This window comes from Rhineura floridana, chromosome 3 (genome assembly GCF_030035675.1).
Source record: "Rhineura floridana isolate rRhiFlo1 chromosome 3, rRhiFlo1.hap2, whole genome shotgun sequence".
NCBI classification, from domain to species: domain Eukaryota; kingdom Metazoa; phylum Chordata; class Lepidosauria; order Squamata; family Rhineuridae; genus Rhineura; species Rhineura floridana.
Window position 1 is genome coordinate 210,215,518 of NC_084482.1, and position 19,586 is coordinate 210,235,103.

At 42.8% G+C, this 19,586-nt stretch overlaps 1 protein-coding gene across 1 annotated transcript; it reads left to right on the top strand.

The window, feature by feature from the left end:
* The first annotated feature begins 1,901 nt into the window (after positions 1 to 1,901).
* On the top strand, positions 1,902 to 19,386 carry LOC133381424 (zinc finger protein ZFP2-like). The gene is made up of 3 exons (XM_061620524.1): positions 1,902 to 2,005; positions 6,992 to 7,120; positions 14,193 to 19,386. The coding sequence occupies exons 2-3, from the start codon at positions 7,003 to 7,005 to the stop codon at positions 16,133 to 16,135; spliced, it is 2,061 nt and encodes a 686-aa protein (XP_061476508.1). The 5' UTR covers positions 1,902 to 2,005; positions 6,992 to 7,002; the 3' UTR covers positions 16,136 to 19,386.
* The last annotated feature ends 200 nt before the right edge of the window (positions 19,387 to 19,586 follow it).

Genomic DNA, 19,586 nt, shown 5'->3' on the forward strand with positions numbered 1-19,586 from the left:
AACAGGCGGGGGGAAAGAAATCTAAAAACAGCAGGAGACAACAGCAAAAACAGAACTTAAATGCAGGATCATCATGCTGGAACGAGTGTGAATGTTTCTGGAAGGCATTTGCCCTATAAGGAACGGAGCTTGTCATATTTATTATTAAATTTATATCCCACATTTTTTCCAAGGAGCTCAAGATGGCATGTATACTTCTCCCTTTCTCCATTTCATCCTCACAATAAGCCTGTGAGGTAGATTAGGCTGACAGCTGATGACTGGCCCAAGGTGACCCAGTGAGTTTCATGGCCAAGTGGGGATTTGAACCCTTGTCTCCCAGGACACTCTAACCACTACACCGCATTGGCTCTCTCAGGTATTGGGCAGGTGCAGCCTAGTGACTAAGGCTGCAATCCAATACACACTTACCTCGGAGTACATCCCATTGAACCCAAGGGAGCTTACTTCTGAGTAGATATGTATTGAGTTGCAGTCCAAGGCTGCAATCAAAGCCCAACCTATCTGGGAGTAAGCTCCATTGACTTCAATAAGACTTACTTTTGAGTGCACATGGATAGGATTGCACTATAAGAAGCTAAGGCTGCAATCCAATATATATTTACCTAGGAGTAAGTTCCATTGAACACAGTGGGACGTCTGAGTAAATATACACTGGATTGCATTCTTAGAATAATGAGAATCCCTGGTTCACTGGGCACTTTGGAAATCACTCCCTTCCTCTGTTTCAGTTGCTTTTATCTATCATATGGGGGATGATAATGCTGATCAACTTGTAGGGTTGTTGTAAGGATTATTGAGATAATTTACATGAAGTGCCTTGCACATGCATAAATATTATTATATAAATTCCAATAATAAAGGCCACGCCAGCTTACAAGAGCAGAGATCTTATTCAACTACAACTTTTACGGGATTTATTGTATGCTTATTTCCACTTATGGGACACTCATGGGTGACCTCTAGACATCCGCCAGTCAATAATTTGGGTAGCTTTGAAACTGATACAGGATAAAGTTGTCAGTGGTTACCAGTCAGGGTGGCTATGTTCTCCCTCCAGAATTGTTTTAAATTAAATTTTAATATTGCATTTTAAATTGCTGGGATGTTGTGGTGAACTTAATAATAATAATAATAATAATGATGATGATGATAGATAGATAGATAGATAGATAGATAGATAGATAGATAGATAGATAGATAGATAGATAGATAGATCAACTTCCTTTGCTCCTGTTTAATTATAGAATCATAGAATAGTAGAGTTGGAAGGGGCCTATAAGGTCATCAAGTCCAACCCCCTGCTCAATGCAGGAATCCAAATCAAAGCATTCCCGACAGATGGCTGTTCAGCTGCCTCTTGAATGCCTCCAGTGTCGGAGAGCCCACTGCCTCTCTAGGTAATTGGTTCCATTGTCGCATGGCTCTAACAGGATATTTTTCCTGATGTTCAGCCAATATCTGGCTTCTTGCAACTTGAGCCCATTATTCCGCGTCCTGCATTCTGGGACGATCGGGAAGAGATCCGGGCCCTCCTCTATGTGACAACCTTTCATGTACTTGAACAGTGCTATCATATCTCCCCTCAGTCTTCTCTTCTCCAGGCTAAACATGCCCAGTTCTTTCAGTCTCTTCTCACAGGGCTTTGTTTCCAGTCCTCTGATCATCCTTGTTGCCCTCCTCTGAACCTAAACAAGCTCTTCATTTAGATCCACGAGGACTAGAAACTTAATCTACCTTTAAGGGAAGGGAGTGCCGCTCAGCATAGAACATCTCTCAGGAGCCTCCTCTTTGGGGGAAGTTCAGAGCAGCTTACTTCTAAGGGTTAAAGAAAGTTGCCCTGCAGTCCTAGAGAGGCAACGAGGAGGAAGTGTGGGGAGGGGAGGAAGGGAGGGGAGAGGTTGCCTGCTAAAGTCATTTCCGGTTCCACTCCCCCCCCCCCGTCTAGATATCCGAGGGCTGCTGTTACTACTGGATCATCAGTGGCTGCGGAGGGGGAAATCTGGTGAGTCGTCCCGAGTGGATTTGGGTGCAGGAGGAGGAATGGATGGAGGGTGCAAAGCAAGAAAAACTACAAGGCTGGCAGAAAAGAAGGGGGGGGGAGGAGAAGAAAAGGCAGGCAATGGGGGGGGAGAGGAGAAATAGTAAAGGACCCACCCCCAAATCACATACAAAGAAACATTTTCTTCCTTTCCTTTTGTTCAGGGCTGGGAACACCCCTCTGGCTCTCCAGATGTTGCTGGACTTCAACTCGCATCAGCCTCCCCCCGGCCAGCATTCCCAATGGTCAGGGATGTTAATGGGAGCCTGGCAACATCTGGGGGGGACACTGGTTACCCCTATCCCTAAAGCAGCTTCCTGCATCCCTGCTCCTCTCCAGATGTTTTGGCCGACAACTCCCATCAGCCCCAGCCAGCATGGCTGATGGTCTCAGGGATTGGAGGGGGGGGAGTTGGTGTGCAGCAACATCTGCAAGGCTGAAAATTCTCTTTCCCTGTCCATAAAGCAGCCTCCTCCAACCTGGCACATTCCACGTATGGGAGTTGTAGACTAAAATATCCAGAGGGTACCAGACGTTAGCCAGGGGGGTTTAAGGGGGATTTGTAGCTCTCCAGATGTTGCTAGACTACTACAGCTTCCCGTTGTCTGCTGTAAAAGAATACCAGGGAAGGATTTATTTTTTTAAAAAACACCCAAAACTATTATTGGTTATTCATTACCTTTAATCCCTTTATGAATGCTTCTAGTTTATTTGCAGCATTTGGGGTGTTTTAGTTTAGAGAAAAGCGGAGACATGATTGAAGTGTATAAAATTAGACATGGCATAGAGAAGGTGGGTAGAGAAAAGTTTTTCTCCCTCATAATGCTAGAATTCGTGGGACATCCCATGAAGCTGAATGTTGGAAGGTTCAGGACAGACAGACTTATCCAGGCAGTGCATGGTTAAACTATGGAAAATTCATGTAAATTCATGAAAATTCAGGTAAATTCATGGGGGATAAGGCTACCATGGGGGATAAGGCTACCAATGGCTGTGCTCTTCCTTCACTTTGGGGGTAGCGTGTTTCTGAATACTAGTTGCTGGAAACTGGGGGGGGGGAGAGTTGTTCTGCTCCATGTCTGCTTCTGGGCATCCCCTGGGCATCTGGTTGGCGACTGAGAACAGGATGCCGGACTCGGACCACATTCCCAGCATACTTTTATTCCACTGTTATTCCACTTTTTACCAGTCATGGCTTTCCCCAAAGAATCCTGGGAAGTAGTATCTTGCAGCATTCTTGCCACTGTTAATTAATAGCCTATACTAAAGTTGTTGTTATGTGCCTTCAGATCGATTACAACTTATGGCAACCCTATGAATCAGTGACTTCCAATAGCATCTATTGTGAACCACCCTGTTCAGATCTTGTAAGTTCAGGTCTGTGGCTTCCTTTATGGAATCTTGTTTGGTCTTCCTCTTTTTCTGCTCCCTTCTGTTTTTCCCAGCATTATTGCTTTTTCTGATGAATCATGTCTTCTCATTATGTGTCCAAAGTATGATAACCTCAGTTTCATCATTTTAGCTTCTAGTGATAGTTCTGGTTTAATTTGTTCTAACACCCAGTTATTGGTCTTTTTTGCAGTCCATGGTATGCACAAAGCTCTCCTCCAATACCACATTTCAAATGAGTTGATTCTTCTCGTGTCCGCTTTTTTCACTGTCCAACTTTCACATCCATGCATAGAGATTGGGAATACCATGGTCTGAATGATCCTGACTTTTGGTGTTCAGTGATACTTCTTTACATTTGAGGACCTTTTCTAGTTCTCTCATAGCTGCCCTCCCCAGTCCTAAGCCTTCTTCTGATTTCTTGACTATTGTCTCCATTTTGGTTAACAACTGTGCCAAGGTATAATCCTTTACAAATTCAGTGTCCTCGTTGTCAACTTTAAAGTTACATAAACCTGCCCTTATTGAAGGCCCACATTCATATCATACATTTGTTCTGCTATTATTCCACTTTAACAGTCATGGCTTCCCCCAAAGAATCCCAGGACGAGAAGTTTGTGAAGAATGCTGAGAGTTGTTAGGAGATCCCCTATTCTCCTCACAGGGCTACAATTAGCAGAGTCCCCTGGGAAGAGGGAGGGATTGTTAAACCACATTTAGTATAATGATATACATATGCAACAGCCACCTGTCTGGCATGCTTTAATTTGGATTCCTGCATTGAGCAGGGGTTTGGACCCGATGGCCTTGTAGGCCCCTCCCAACTCTATGATTCTATGATTTATACTAAACGTTGATATTAAAGAGGATGTTCTGTTCACTTGTATTTTATTAATTGTGTAATCCCCCCCCATTTGCTGTTTAAGATGTTTTAACTTATGTTTTACACTGCTAAGCCCTGTGAGGTAGGTTTAGGCTGACAGGCTGTAACTGGCCCAAGATCATCCAGTGGGTTTCATGGCTGAGTGGGGATTTGAACTTGATCACCCTAGTCATAGTCCGACGCTCTAATCACAACACAGGAGTGGCTCTTTTATTTTATAAAAAGTAAGGTAATATTTTTAAAATGCATAACAAAGAGAAACATGAAAACAATTCCCATTTCATGCTCAAAAGAGCATGAAGATGACATAGCCCATCAGCCACTCAGAATGCAGCAAAAAAGGTGGGATTTTCCCTGGTGTCTGAAAGAATACAAAGTTAGGATGGGATGCACCTCAGGGAGGAGGTCATTCCAGAAAAAGCCCGCTCCCTTTTTGCAACACTTTAGAAACAAAAGTTTAAAACTGATCTGTTTGACCCCTTCTCACGGCTGAAATGTTGTAATATGCTAGTAGTGGTATTTTAGGAAGTGATTTGTGGAGGCAGATGGCTAATGGTAGCAGTAGATACCTAAATTATGTGTTAAATATGATAATATGCAGAGCTTGGGAAAGTTACTTTTTTTGAACTACAACTCCCATCAGCCCTAGGCAACATGGCCACTGGATTAGGCTGATGGGAGCTGTAGTTCAAAAAAGTAACTTTTCCAAGCTCTGAAATATGCTATAATTGTTAGAGGTTTTGGGTGTGTGTGTGTACATATATGTATAGTTCTGCACATATATATATATAATCAGTCAGTGGAGTGCAGAACTAACTGGTCTGTTAAGACTGGTAGTTGAAAGAACAAAGAAATGTAAGATTTGTAACTACAAAGAAGTAAAGTCATATATGCTGAAGCAGCCATGATGCCTGCACTCAGGGAGCCATTACTGATTAACTGAGAACAAAGGCAGGAAGAGAAGGGAGGAAGGGGAAGAGCAAAGCCTGCAAAAATAACAAACTTTAGAGTCTCTCTCTCTCTCTCTCTCTCTCTCTCTCTCTCTCTCTCTCTCTCTGTGTGTGTGTGTGTGTGTGAGAGAGAGAGAGAGAGAGAGAGAGAGAGAGAGAGATTCTGGTCACTTGTAACATGCATTGGTACTTTACTCCCAATAATAATAAATATTTAAGATTATTTTTATTGTGTATTTAATATTAGTATTTTTTTTGTATATTTCATACATTTCATTTTTTTAAAAAAAGAAAACAAGACGATACATCAAATGATAGCCCATACTAAAATGCACCTTAAGTTGTCGCAGTGGTAAATATTACCAAATTTCCAACTCTGAGAACCCCCCAATCCCTTGACCCAAAGCCGGTACTGAATCTGGATGCAGATGCCTTGTGCGCCATCCACGTACACACAGATTCAAAGGGGGGGATGTGTTCTGCGTATGCAGAGTAACTCAGAGGTTTGTGCATTTACCTTAGAAGCAGGCTTTTACCCTGCATTGAGATCACTGAGACGTAAGACTTAGTAAAATAAGAAAAGCTACTTTATTTATAGAAATACATAGTAGATAGGACAGGCATACCTAGTTCTAACTAACTAACTAAGTTGGAGGTGCAATGCTTTGGCTTAGCACTACTCGAAATCTGGGCTTGTGGTTTGTTTTCTCCAAACCATGAGTTTACTGGTCGTGGTTTGTTTGGAGAGAACAGATTCAAACATAATGCTAAGCCAGACCATGGCTTGTTTTCTGGCAGTCTGGCAGCAGGAGGAGTGTAGCACCTGTGATTTCAGGCACATGCACTAGTCTGCTGCCTGTTCACAAAATTATTAAATCAAAGGAATTAGTTTATTTTAAACTTACTTAAGTTTAAGGTGACATGTGAACCAAGGCAATAAATGGCTGAACTGTGGGCCACAACTTTAACCATTTACTCAGTTCACACATAACGCTAAACTAAACCATGGCTTAGCGCAAATGTGCGGGCTCCCGAAGGATATAATAATAATAATAATAAAATTTTATTTGTGAGTCGCCTATCTGGCCGAATAAATGGCCACTCTAGGCGACGTACAATATCGTGATAAAATACAATGTAAGAAGAGATTGCAGCAGCTCTGCTCTTCTATTGCTGCTGCATCAAGCTGAGTCATGGTTTGGTTTAGCACATCACCCGAACCTGGGCTCATGGTTTGTCTGACTCCAGGCAAACCATGAGCAGTAAACCATAGAGCAAACCTTGGTTAATACTAGAGCAAGACAAACCATCTTCAGGATGCCAATACAGACAGGGCCCTCTTGTATTCCATATTTTAGAATCAACAACATAGGAAACTACCTTATGCAGAATCAGACCATTGGCCCATCTAGTTCCGTATTGTCTACACTGACTGGCAGCAGCTCTCCAGGATTTCAGACAGGGTTCTCTCCCAGCTTGACCTGGAGATGCCACTGGGGATTGAATCTGAAACCTTTTGCATGATTCTCTACCACCGAGCTTTGGCTCTTCCCCAAAACATTCTCTTCCAATAATTTCTCATGGCTTTGTCCCATCCATTTGATTCCTTGCCAGAGCTTTCCTCCTCAGAATTCCTCTTTTCTTCTTCCCTTTTGCCCAATCTCCATAGTTTCCTACCTTGCTAGATCTAGGACTGAAGTTTTTCAGTTCTCTTTCTCTCCCCCAAAGGTGACAAGAGCATGGCGGAGATCATGGCAGAGAACATCCAACAGGAAGGGCCTGCGTTAGAAGAAAGGCTTATGGCTTCAGCAGGAAGTTCCCATGAATGCATGTCCTTCCCGAATGCAGCTGCTGAATGTGAGGTCCATTTTACATTGGAGAAGGGTGTTTGTTTGTTTCTTTGAAAGCGTTTCTCAGTCGCTTAATATTTAAAAATCTCTAGGCGGTATACAAAGATAATAAAAACACAGATAAAGGAGTGTCACTGAAAGCAGAGATGTAACCTCAAAACCAGAATACAAGTTTTGCGTGTCATAAAGGCAGGGCAAATGTCAGAACAATTCCAGGATCAGAAGTGGCTTCCCGGCAGGTGGGTCAATGTTGGTTCCCGAGAGAGGCGAGGTGGCGGGGGAGTTTGGTGTGGTGCATACACCGCCCTCCCTGCTGTCTCCTCCCTCTCTCTTCTGGTAAGCAACAGCAACCCAGCTGCTGAGAAGCTAGCATACTGGCTCCACCCCACCTGGTAAGCTTGGCCAGGAGACAGGTGAAATATACATGCCTCTATATCAGTCTGTAGATATCACGACACAGTGAGACACGGTGAGACCAGAGTTCAATTTCGGAGCCCCCTTCGTAATTCTGGTCTCCGCTTTTATTATTACCTCCGCCTGGAGGCGTGGATTATTTTTTCTCCATAAACAGCCTATGACCTTTAACTATTGTATAACATCACGTACATACATAGGACAACAGCATATCTACGTGGCAATATGCAGGCAGTTATTTAACCACTACAGATGTCAGTATCGTTTACAGCCATAAAGTTAACCACATCCTGTTTTTCCACTGGTCAGATCGCAATGTCTTGAGAGATAGTGTACTGAGAACAGCAGCGTGGTTTGCCAACGTATGCTGTTCATTCAGTCCACCCCACATCTCCCCCTTTTTTATTTTTTAGCAAAAAGTAATTACTACGTAATGGTCGCGGAGCAACAGGTGTACACGTCTGGAAAAGGTATTGTAAAAAACAGCATAAGCCTATACTTAAAATGAGTAAAAGAATAGCATATCTAAGAATCTGACTTAGCCATCCGAGCACACGTATTATTAATGGAATTTGCAACATGTGATGTAAATAATTGAAAAGCATTAACAGGCAGCTGGAAGGTTGGAGTTCCCCAATTCGAAACAGTATGATATTTAATCTCTGAAGTATTCATGAATCGCCCAAGTCCTGTAATGTTCCCAATATCCCCAGGTGCTTTGCATACGGGTATTAAACATGTTCCCAACATACCCATTTCCTGTACATGTTCAGTCATGCAAAAGTCACTCACATTTGTCATTCTTGCTAACTGAACCCAGATATTGTGTTGAAACCGCATCCCCAACTCCTGCCCCAACCTGTCAGCCCCGGCGCTTCCTAAAATCCAACAAATGCAAAGTACAAAAATAGAATTTGTATTTAAAGACGCAATTAAAGCAAGAATGGTATTCTCAGTTGTCTTGTCCACCCCGGCTTGTTCCATTGCTTTTTCTGCTTGTGTTGCTAAGTTCTTTATCTGGCCCCAAGTCACGGGAGGTTGCGGAACATTCCGACCACGCTTCCTGGAAGACATCCCAGTATCCTGAAGTTGCAGAGAAAAATTAGGGATGGGATTCTTAAGATTATCGTGCCAGGACATCGTCTTTCCAGGGCCGGATACACCTAGCAGGTACCCACACAGGACCGTCAGGCGTAGACACAGCCGCGTAACCTCGACCCCACGTTATAAGCGGAACTGGGCCTTTCCACTCTGGATTTGGTAGTTGCCGAAACTGCACCCGCGGGGCAGGTAGAGACTCCGACTGCTGAAAATGCCGCTGCGCTCGAGTAGAAAAGGAAAAATGAGTATTGGGAGATTGAGACAAATTTAAATGATTAATGGTAAACAACACTTGTGCCAGCCACTCCTCTTTGGTGGCCAATCCCAGTGGTACTCCTCCTTTTTGTTTTTGTTTAAGCAAATGCTCTTTAAGGGTACGATTGGTACGTTCGACGACAGCTTGACCTGTAGAATTATAAGGAATACCAAACAAATGTGTAATGGACCACTTAGTGCAAAACTGTGCAAATTGCTGTGAAACATATGCAGGGCCATTATCAGTTTTTATCGTCTGAGGTTGGCCCATGATGGCAATAGAACGAATGACATGATTAATAACATTCTTAGTTTTTTCCCCTTTCTGAGGAGTTACCCATATGTATCCGGAATATGTATCTACTGTAACATGCAAATACTTCCATGGGGAGAAAGTAGGAAAATGTGTAACATCCATTTGCCACAACTGGTTAACTATGAGACCTCGTGGGTTCACTCCTGGTTCTGGGGATAGAGTTAACTGTGTGCATTGGGGACATTGTTGAATAATGGCAGAGGCTTCCTGGGCAGTAAGATGGAATTGCTTCTGGAGTGCTTTAGCATTTTGATGATGAAGGGCATGACTTTCTATGGGTGTGCAAAGGAGGGCACGAAGAGCCTGATCAGCATATTGATTACCTTCTGTTAACAATCCTGGGAAAGGTTGATGACTGCGAATATGAAATATAGCAAATCGACAAGACCGAGTATGTATGAGTTTTTGAAGTGTAAGCATAAGAGCAAGTAGATTAGTGTCCAGCATGGGAGAGACATAACTACCGGGTAATGCAAGTACAACATTCTTAACATAAAGACTATCGGTAATAATGTTAACCTCCTGATCTGCAAAAGTCAACAGCGCCATACTAACAGCGGCCAACTCAGATCTCTGAGCGGAAGTTTGGGGTAAGGTGAAAATTGTCTTCCAAACCCCCTGCTCGTGCCATGCAACAACCCCTCTAGTTGGACTGCCATCAGTATAGACCGTGACCGCAGGTAAGGGTTGTAAACTGATTACAGATTGAAACTGGATAGGAATTTTTTGTGTAATTTGAAGCCGTGGATCTGATGAGGAACGACATGAAATTGTGCCCAAATAAGAGACTAAAGCCCATTGAAGGTCATCAGAAAGCGCAACAGCATTTTCCCATGTGTAAAGTTTAAGAGGCAACGAAATTTCAACCGGATCGATACCTAATAATTGCCTTGATCGTAATCGTGCTTTTTGGATTATTTCTGCTGCTTGCATTGGCAAAGTTGTGATAGATGACTTTGGTGTATGGGCTAAGTAAAGCCACTCTATTATATGTGTAGCATTGGAGCCTGACTCCTGAGTGAGTGCAGCAAAAAGTTGGCTTCCATCAAATAAAACAAATAAAATCAGTGGTTTATTCAATATTTGTCGATCCACCCAAATAGCTTTTAACGTTGTAGAAACTAATTCTAGGGATTGCCTTGCCTGTTCCGTTAAAGTAATAATATCTGCAGGTTGACGTCCTTGTTTTAAACATTCAAATAAAGGCCCCATGTCTTGAGTGGTAAGTTTACAATATGGTCGAATCCAATTAATAGAACCCAAGAATTGTTGTAGTTCTACATAAGTTGGCTTCATTGACAAAGTAAGACAGGGCAATACAGGAGTGGAGTAGGATTGCATTAATTTATGTCCTAAATACAGAAATGGTTCTTTGAGTTGTACCTTTTCAGGGGCAATCTGCAACCCTGACTGTGACAAATGATCAGCTTCCAGTTGCTCCTTTACCAGTTGGTGCAGAGCTTCTAATTTTTCTTTGGGTAAGGGCCATTGTTCTACCCAAATGGGTATGTCTGTCTTCCATTGTAAAGGAAGAGCTGCCTTTTGTTGGCTAATCATTAATAACAATGGTGGTCTGGAATTGCTCCAGTAAATCCCTTCCCCACAGATTTACTGAAATGTCCAAAATACAAGGGCGAATGTGGGCTATACGATCACCATCAAGAGCAACAACTTGTATCCAATCCTTACTCCGTTTTGAATCCTGAGCTCCGCCCACTCCCCACACAGAAGGGGCCACTTCTACTGGCCAAGAGGATGGCCAGTTATGTTCAGCAATTACTGTGACATCTGCCCCAGAATCTATAATACCTTCAAAAAGAACATTGTTTAAACAATACTTACGAACCGGTTTCTCCCTGGTCACTTCTGCCAGTACTGCAGCTACCTGTGGATGGAAAGGATTACCTGAAATACTCACACTCGGCGATTTCGTCCTTGTAGATCCGAATCCACCAGTACGTTTTTGGGAGGAAGTGTTCGATGTGAAAAGACGATATGGCAATAACAATAGTTGCGCAAAAGAATCTCCCTTCTTCAACTGAAGGGGAAGGTGACTCCAATACTGAATATAAATAATTCCCTGATAATCAGAATCAATAACACCAGGTACCACCATTATATTATTCTTGGAAGCAGAGGATCGCGGTAGTACAAGGCCTACGGTGCCTTCTGGTAAAGGGCCAGTGAGTGTGGTAGGCATTAAAAGAACTGCTCCAGGCAAAGGAACATCTTTTGACTCTGCATGTATTAAATCAATTCCAGCGCTTCCTTGAGTAGCAGGGGTGGGTACACTTCCTTGAGATTCGGGGCTGGAAGCCTGCCCCAAGTTCAGTTTCCCTCAATAGGACGGGAAGACACATTGGTATTGGTAGTGGGAGCTGAACGACACTGATTAGCCCAATGATAACCCTTTTTACATTTCGGACAGATTTTCTTTGGCCGGTTTGTAACAGTGCCCCCACCTTTAAATGCTCCTCCGCCAGGAGCCCGACATTCCCTTCTGAAATGACCAGGCTTTTGACAATTAAAACAATTGCCTGTAGGTTTGTTACCCTGTCTTAATGCCCCAGCTAACAATGTCATGGCATGAACATGTGTACCTACCTCTGCACAAGCTTGAATCATGTCTCCCAATTCATATTGAGGTCTATGAATAATGTTTTTCAAAATCTTTTTACAGTCTGTGTTAGAATTCTCGTAAGCTAATTTTAACAATAATTCCCCTTGTGCCTGAGGGTTATCAACCTGCCGTGTCAGAGCCTCTTTCAAACGGTCAACAAACTGAAAATAGGGCTCTGTTGCTTGCTGCCGTACATTCGTAAAAGAACGTAAGGGTTCTTTCCCAGCAGGCACCTTTTTAAATGCTTTCTGTATACACTCAGCAGTTCGATGAAATGCGGCTTCAGGCAATACCCCTTGTTGTGCTATGGTAGCAAAATTACCTGACCCATAAATTTGCTCGGGAATGATATTAGCATCCCCAGCTGCTATAGCAGCATGTCTAAATTCTTGGTCCCAAACTACATATTGCGAAGGAGTCAAAATCATCCTAAAGAGATCCTTCCAATCTTGAGGGATCATGTTATATCCAGTAGCTACTCCTTCCAACATCCCTTGTACATAATTAGCCGTAATCCCATATTCTCTTACTGCCTTATTTATTTCTCTAATAACAGAAAACGGAAGAGCTGTCCAAGTTGCTATGCGATTATTAGCATTATTAGGATCTGGCTGATATGTAACGGGAAAAGCTGAAATTGTACCCTCCCAGTCTCCCATTTCTTCCATAGATAATAATCCTGAGGCTGCAGCCTGAGCTATGGCTGCTTTAACCTTCCCAGTAACCTGTTCTTGTTGGACTGGAGGGCTATATGGAGGAGCATTTACAAATTTCTCAATATCCTTTTCAGGTGTAGGTAAAGAAAGTTGGGGATAAAGAGGAGTTTTCTGGTCAGAATTGGCAAACAGCGATGTCTCTTTTATCCCTAAATGACTAATGGCCTCAGCACACTTTTGCCATAATAAGAGATGGTGAATAGGTGCTCTTGGTTCTTCATGTAATTTTCTCCCTATCTTTATCCAATCTGACTGACGTAGCGATCCTTGCTCTGGATACCATGGACATTGACATTGAATTGTTTTTAACAATGATTCAATGTGAGAACGACTTACAAAAGCTGAGGTATCCTGTTTTAAAATTTTTTGTAGCTCTTGTGCATGAACCTTCTGCTGAGCTGACAATTCCCCCCCCATACTCACGAATGGGAGCTGTACGCTGAGGTGCACCGTTGGCTGATCCTGCCAGTGGGTACGAGGGTGTTTGTTCTGAATCACGTCGAGGTCACCAGATGTAGATATCACGACACAGTGAGACACGGTGAGACCAGAGTTCAATTTCGGAGCCCCCTTCGTAATTCTGGTCTCCGCTTTTATTATTACCTCCGCCTGGAGGCGTGGATTATTTTTTCTCCATAAACAGCCTATGACCTTTAACTATTGTATAACATCACGTACATACATAGGACAACAGCATATCTACGTGGCAATATGCAGGCAGTTATTTAACCACTACAGATGTCAGTATCGTTTACAGCCATAAAGTTAACCACATCCTGTTTTTCCACTGGTCAGATCGCAATGTCTTGAGAGATAGTGTACTGAGAACAGCAGCGTGGTTTGCCAACGTATGCTGTTCATTCAGTCCACCCCACATCAGTCCATCAATTATGCCTAATTTGTGGCTTCCCACTAACTCTCTGAAGTGGTTTTTAATCAATTATATCCTGGCCTTCTTGGTATTATTATTATTATTATTATTTGTATTCTGCCCTTCCTCCCAAAGGGAGCCCAAGGCAGCGAACAAGAAGTTTAATTGTATATTTTTGTATGTTTTTTACCTATGTGTAGTTTTTATTTGTAAGCCGCCCTGAGTTCCAGTTTTGGAAAAAGGGCGGGGTAAAAATAAAGAGTAATAATAATAATAATAATAATAATAAAGAAGTGATAAAACACACTAAAAACACATTTTAAAAATACCTTAAAAACAAAACATCTTTAAAAACATCTTTAAAAACAATTCCATTACAGATGCAGACTGAGATAAGGTCTCTACTTAAAAGGCTTGTTGAAAGAGGAAGGTCTTCACTAGGCGCCAAAAGAGAACAGAGACGGCGCCTGTCTAATATTTAAAAGGAGGGGATTCCAAAGGGTAGGTGGCACAACATTAAAGGTCCACTTCCTATGTTGTGCAGAACGGACCTCCTGATAAGATGGGATCTGTGGGAGGCCCTCACCTGCAGAGCGCAGTGACAGACTGGGTATTTAAGGGGTAAGACTATCTTTCAGGTATCCTGGTCTCAAGTTGTATAAGGCTTTGTACACCAAAACCAGCACCTTAAACTTAGCTGGGTAGCTAATGGGCAGCCTCAATCAGCAGCCCAATTTTGCCTCATTTCTTCTTTTTGCTCATATCATGATTCTCTCTCTATTTCAGTAGGGCATGTGTGGAAGAGAGAAAGTGACGAGGAACTCCATCCGGTGCTGGAGGAAAGCAATACGTTTCCAGATATGGAAGTAGACATTGGGAATCAAGATGGGATGAAGACACAGGAAGGAAATCAAACAGATAAGGATTGGGATCAATCTGTTGCTTGTCTGGATGGGAGCTTCTATGAAACTCCAGCCCATCCAGAAAAACAGAAAGAAGAAAGAAGCAATGAGTGCCCAACACGTGTGGAAAGCTATAATGATGCATCGAGCATTCAAATACAGTGGAAAGCCCATACAGGAGACAAACCGTTTAAATGTCTGGATTGTGGAAAGAGCTTCAAACGGAACTCAGAACTTATTAGACATAAAAGAATTCACACAGGAGAGAAGCCTTTTAAATGCCTGGAGTGTGGAAAAAGCTTCACTCAGAGCAGAAACCTGACTTCACATCAAAGGAGCCACACAGGAGAGAAGCCATATAAATGCCTGGAGTGTGGGAAGTGCTTCAGCCAGGCTGGAATTCTTACATCTCATCAAAGAAGCCACACAGGAGAGAAACCATATCAGTGTCTGGAATGTGGAAAGTGCTTCAGTCAGAGTGGAATTCTTACTGCACATCAAGGAATGCACACAGGGCAGAAACCATTTAAATGCCTGGAGTGTGGAAAAAGTTTTCGCCAGCAGATACACCTTACTTCCCATGAAAGAACACACACTGGCGAGAAACCATTTAAATGCGTAGAGTGTGGAAAGAGTTTCCGTCAGCAGATACACCTTACTTCCCATGAAAGAACACACACTGGCGAGAAACCATTTAAATGCGTAGAGTGTGGAAAGAGTTTCAGCCAGAGCTCCCATCTTATTAGACATGAAAGAATCCACACAGGAGAGAAACCATTTAACTGCCTGCTGTGTGGAAAGCGCTTTGGTCATAGTGCAGAACTTATTAGACATGAAAGAACCCACACAGGAGAGAAACCATTTAAATGCCTCGATTGTGGAAAGAGCTTCAGTCGGAGCTCAGAACTTATTAGACATGAAAGGACCCACACAGGAGAGAAACCATTTAAATGCTTAGAGTGTGGAAAGGACTTCGGTGATAGTACAAATCTTATTAGACATCAAGTCAGCCACACAGGAGAGAAACCATTTAAATGTCCGGTGTGTGGGAAAAGCTTCAGTCAGAGCAGGAGCCTTACTTCACATCAAAGAACCCATACAGGAGAGAAACCGTATCAATGCTTGGAGTGTGGGAAATGCTTCAGTCAGAGTGGAATTCTTACTGCACATCAAGGAATGCACACAGGACAGAAACCATTTAAATGCCTGGAATGTGGGAAACGGTTTCGTCAGCTCATACATCTAACCTCTCACAAACGAATTCACACAGGAGAGAAACCATTTAAATGCCTGGAGTGTGGCCGGAGTTTTCGTCAGCACATACACCTTACCTGTCATGAAAGGACACATACAGGAGAGAAGCCATTTAAATGCCTGGAATGTGGAAAGAGCTTCAGTCACAATTCAATCCTTATTTCTCACGTAAGAACCCACACAGGAGATAAACCGTTTAAATGCCTGGAGTGTGGAAAGAGCTTTACTTGGAGCACGCTCCTTATTAGACATGAAAGAACCCACACAGCAGAGAAGCCATTTAAATGTATGGAATGTGGAAAGAGCTTTAGAGAATGCTCATTACTTAACAAACATCAGAGAAGCCACACTGGTGAGAAACCATTTAAATGCTTGGAGTGTGGAAAGAACTTTACTTCAAGCACACTCCTTATCAGACATCAGCGAGTTCACATAGGAGATAATCATTTAAATGCTTGGAGTTTTGAAAGAGCTTCAGTCAGTGCTCAGAACTTATTAGACATAAAAGAATTCACAGCAGAGATGATCCACAGCAATGATGAGGATGCCGTGCAAACTGTTGTCATGCAATAAGCCTTGTTAGGCTCCAGCAATTATACATGCTGTGGAGATTTATATATATATTTTAGGCTGTAGCAAGAATGTCTGTAATACCAGAAAAGTTGCATTGGATTGCATAAAGTGGGCTTCAGCTGTATACATTTTAATGCACCATCTGACCATTTCTCCAGACGCTGTTTCCTTGACGATGTTCAGCAGCATGAAGAAAGACTCCTAAACTATTCATGTAGTTCTTTTTTTAAGTGTAAGTTTCCTATTGTGTAAACTAAGAACCAGTGCTTTCACGTTAGGCCACCAAGCCAGTTTCCATGATATATAAACACTGCTAGGCTTCCTTGTTCCCTCTCCTTGTACAAAAGTCACTTCACCCATATCTCTAATCCCTTGTCTTCCATACCCCCCTTTTAAAAATACCGTTTTTGCCAGGTGGCAGTGTGCAGTATTCAAAGAGCTGGTCACCCTTCATGTGTAAGAAGGTGTGACAGAAGAAGAGACTTGTTAATATCTTGGGACACAAATAGCAGAGTCCTGCGTCACCTTAAGGTCTACCAGATTCACTGTTGGCTGAGCTTTTGTCAGGAAGAGCTGACTTGTGTCTGACACATGAAGTTGACCCAGAAAGTGTTGGGTCTGCAGACCAAGTGCTAATCAGCAAGTGTTGGTTAGTTGTATCTGTGTACTATCCATGGAAAGGATATATCCAGGGGTGGGGAGGAATTTTTCACATGACAAAAATATTAGAAACCATCTTCTGACTTTCTGTCATGGAAGGCTCCATCGATGGAGAAGGAAAATCCAAAAGGGAATTTCTGTCACATTACAAAAAATAATACAAATAATAAACTGTCTTCTGACTGGGTCATGGAAGGCTCCTTCAGTGGAGGAGGAGAATTTCTGAGGGGAATTCCAGTCACGTGACAAAAAAGAATAAAAACTGTCTTGGCAACTCTGTGTCATGTAGGGCTGAGAGGAGACACTGATCAGGAAGCTAGGCAAGAACTTTATGATCAACAGGATTTGACAAGTGTTGGGAAAGTCACTCAGAATGCCATTTGTAGATTGCTCTCCTGGTGCCCTCCTTTAAGAAATACTTTTGTGGACACATCCATGCCACACATTTAAAGCAGTATTGTACCATGTTGAACAGCCCTGACTTCCCCCAAAGAATCCTGGGTAATGCTGAGAGTCGTTAAGACACTTATTCTCCTCCCAGAGGTACAATTCCCAGCTTGGTTTAACACTCAATCTCTCTTCCCAGGGAACTCTGGGAATACTGTTCTGTAAGGGGAACAGGGTTTCCTAACAACTCTCAGCACCCTTAGCAAACTACAGTTCCCAGGATTCTTGGAGGAGGAGGCCATGACTATCTAAAGTGATATGGTAGTGCTTTAAATGTATGGTGTGAATGTGGCCTGTGTTCAACCTTTTAACACTGTTTGATATTATTTACCATTATATAATATCATATATTTTAGCCTCTGGAGATGGATAGAAATTGGTTGTCATTTTTTAGCTTTTGTAAGGGGGGGGGGATTGAGTGCTGTTCAGTGGAAGGGTTACGAGTGGTTGTCCTGTGTGTTTTTATGCTGGGTTGGATTTTACTGTTGAATTGCTGTAAATGTTTGCATTTTTAATTTTGTTTTACACTATTATTGTAGAGAATATCTGTTACTTTGTTGTTGTTTTTAGGCAACTACTAAGTGGGAAGAAATACATCAGTAAATAAATAGCCGGCCATTGTACATTTCTGTCGTGGGCAGGCTCACTATGGAAGCCATGAAGGGGGCAGCCAAGGCATCTTCTCTCCTAGGGTTTCTCAGACTTCAACCCCCAGGCCTCACGATGTTGCAGCGTAGCGAAATTGGGAATGGAGCGTCTGAGTGAGGCTTTGTGTGTTTGAATCTTTGCTAAAGATTACACCTTCCCTGGAATTAGTCAGAGAGAGACTATAAGCTTTAAAATAAGAAAGAACTACTAAGACAATAATGCTGGGAAAACCAGAAGGGAGTAGAAAAAGAGGAGGGCCAAACAAGAGATGGATTGATTCCATAAAGGAAGCCACAGATCTGAACAGGGTGGTTCATGACAGATGCTACTGGAGGTCGCTGATTCATAGGGTTGCCATAAGTCGCAGTCAACTTGGAGGCACATAACAACAACAACAACTTTATTCTGGAAGTACCTACTTGATAGGAAAGAGTTCTACATCTAGCTAACTAGCTAAGTTGGAGATGCAGACACTAAGCCTAGTGTTTGCCCTCATGCTTGGAGGAGAGGGAGAAAGAGAAGATGTCTGCTCTCCCTTTCAAGAGAAAGGAGGAGGAGGAGGAAGGAGATGTGGTCAACATCCTTTGCATATCAGTCTAGCAGGAAGGGAGAGACAGCAGGAGATCAAAGGACAGGTATTAGCCTAGCAACCAGGAGGTCTCTCTAGCTACCGTTTTTAACCCCATGCAGCCTCAACCCTTAAGTTGGAGTTGAACCACATATTCCAATGCTTGAGAGGTCTGATCATTACCGAGGACCATCAATTTCAAAATGGCAGTTCAGGGGTAGAGCCGGTCTCCAAATGGAGGTGGGGCTTAGCCCAAATATGGCAGCAAGTGCACTTACTTATAAGGAAGGAAGGCATCATCTCTGCTATACATTTAAAGCAATATTGTACCACTCTAAACAGCCATGGCTTTCCCCAAAGAATCCTGGGGACTGTAGTTTGTGAAGGGTGCTGAGAGTTATTAGGAGAGACACCCTATTCTCTTCACAGAGCTCCCAATTCCAGAGTGGTTTAATGGTCAGGCCCCATTACCAAGGAACTCTTGAAATTATAGCTCTATGAGGAGAATAGGCGGGGGTCTCCTAACAGCACCCTTTACAAACGACAGTTCCCAGAATTCTTTAGGCAAATCCATGATGCCCCCCCCATCCCCATGTTTGAAGTGGTATGATATTGCTTTAAATTATAGGGCAAATGGGGCCAAAGTGATACATATTAAAGCAGATAAACAGTACAGACTCAGAGGAATGGAAAGAGCCAGATACAACCCAGAAGCTCTTACAAGGCGGTTAGCAGGAATAGGCCACATTCACACCAAACATTTATTTCACTATTATTCCACTTTAAACAGTCACAGTTTCCCTCAAAGAATCATGGGAAGTGTAGTTTGTGAAGGGTGCTGAGAGTTGTTAGGAGACTCCCTTTTTCTCCTCACAGACCTACAATTTCCAGAGGAGTTTCAGTCAGTTCCTCTTCTCAGAGATCTCTGGCAATTGTGAGGGGAATAGGGATCTTCTAACAACTCTCAGCACCTTTCACAGACTACACTTCCCAGGATTCTTTGGGGAAAGCCATGGAATAAATGGACGGTGTGAATGTGGTCAAGGCATCGTAATGTCTGCCATTTTTATTCCACAATGGAATTGCAGGCTGCTATACATTTAAAGCAGTATTGTACTGCTTGAGCAG

Excerpts from the sequence above, each read along its gene's own strand:
- LOC133381424 (XM_061620524.1), top strand. The coding sequence starts at position 7,003 with ATGGCGGAGATCATGGCAGAGAACATCCAACAGGAAGGGCCTGCGTTA. Across the intron at positions 7,121-14,192 it reads CCCGAATGCAGCTGCTGAAT|TAGGGCATGTGTGGAAGAGA; the intron begins GTGAGGTCCATT and ends TCTCTATTTCAG.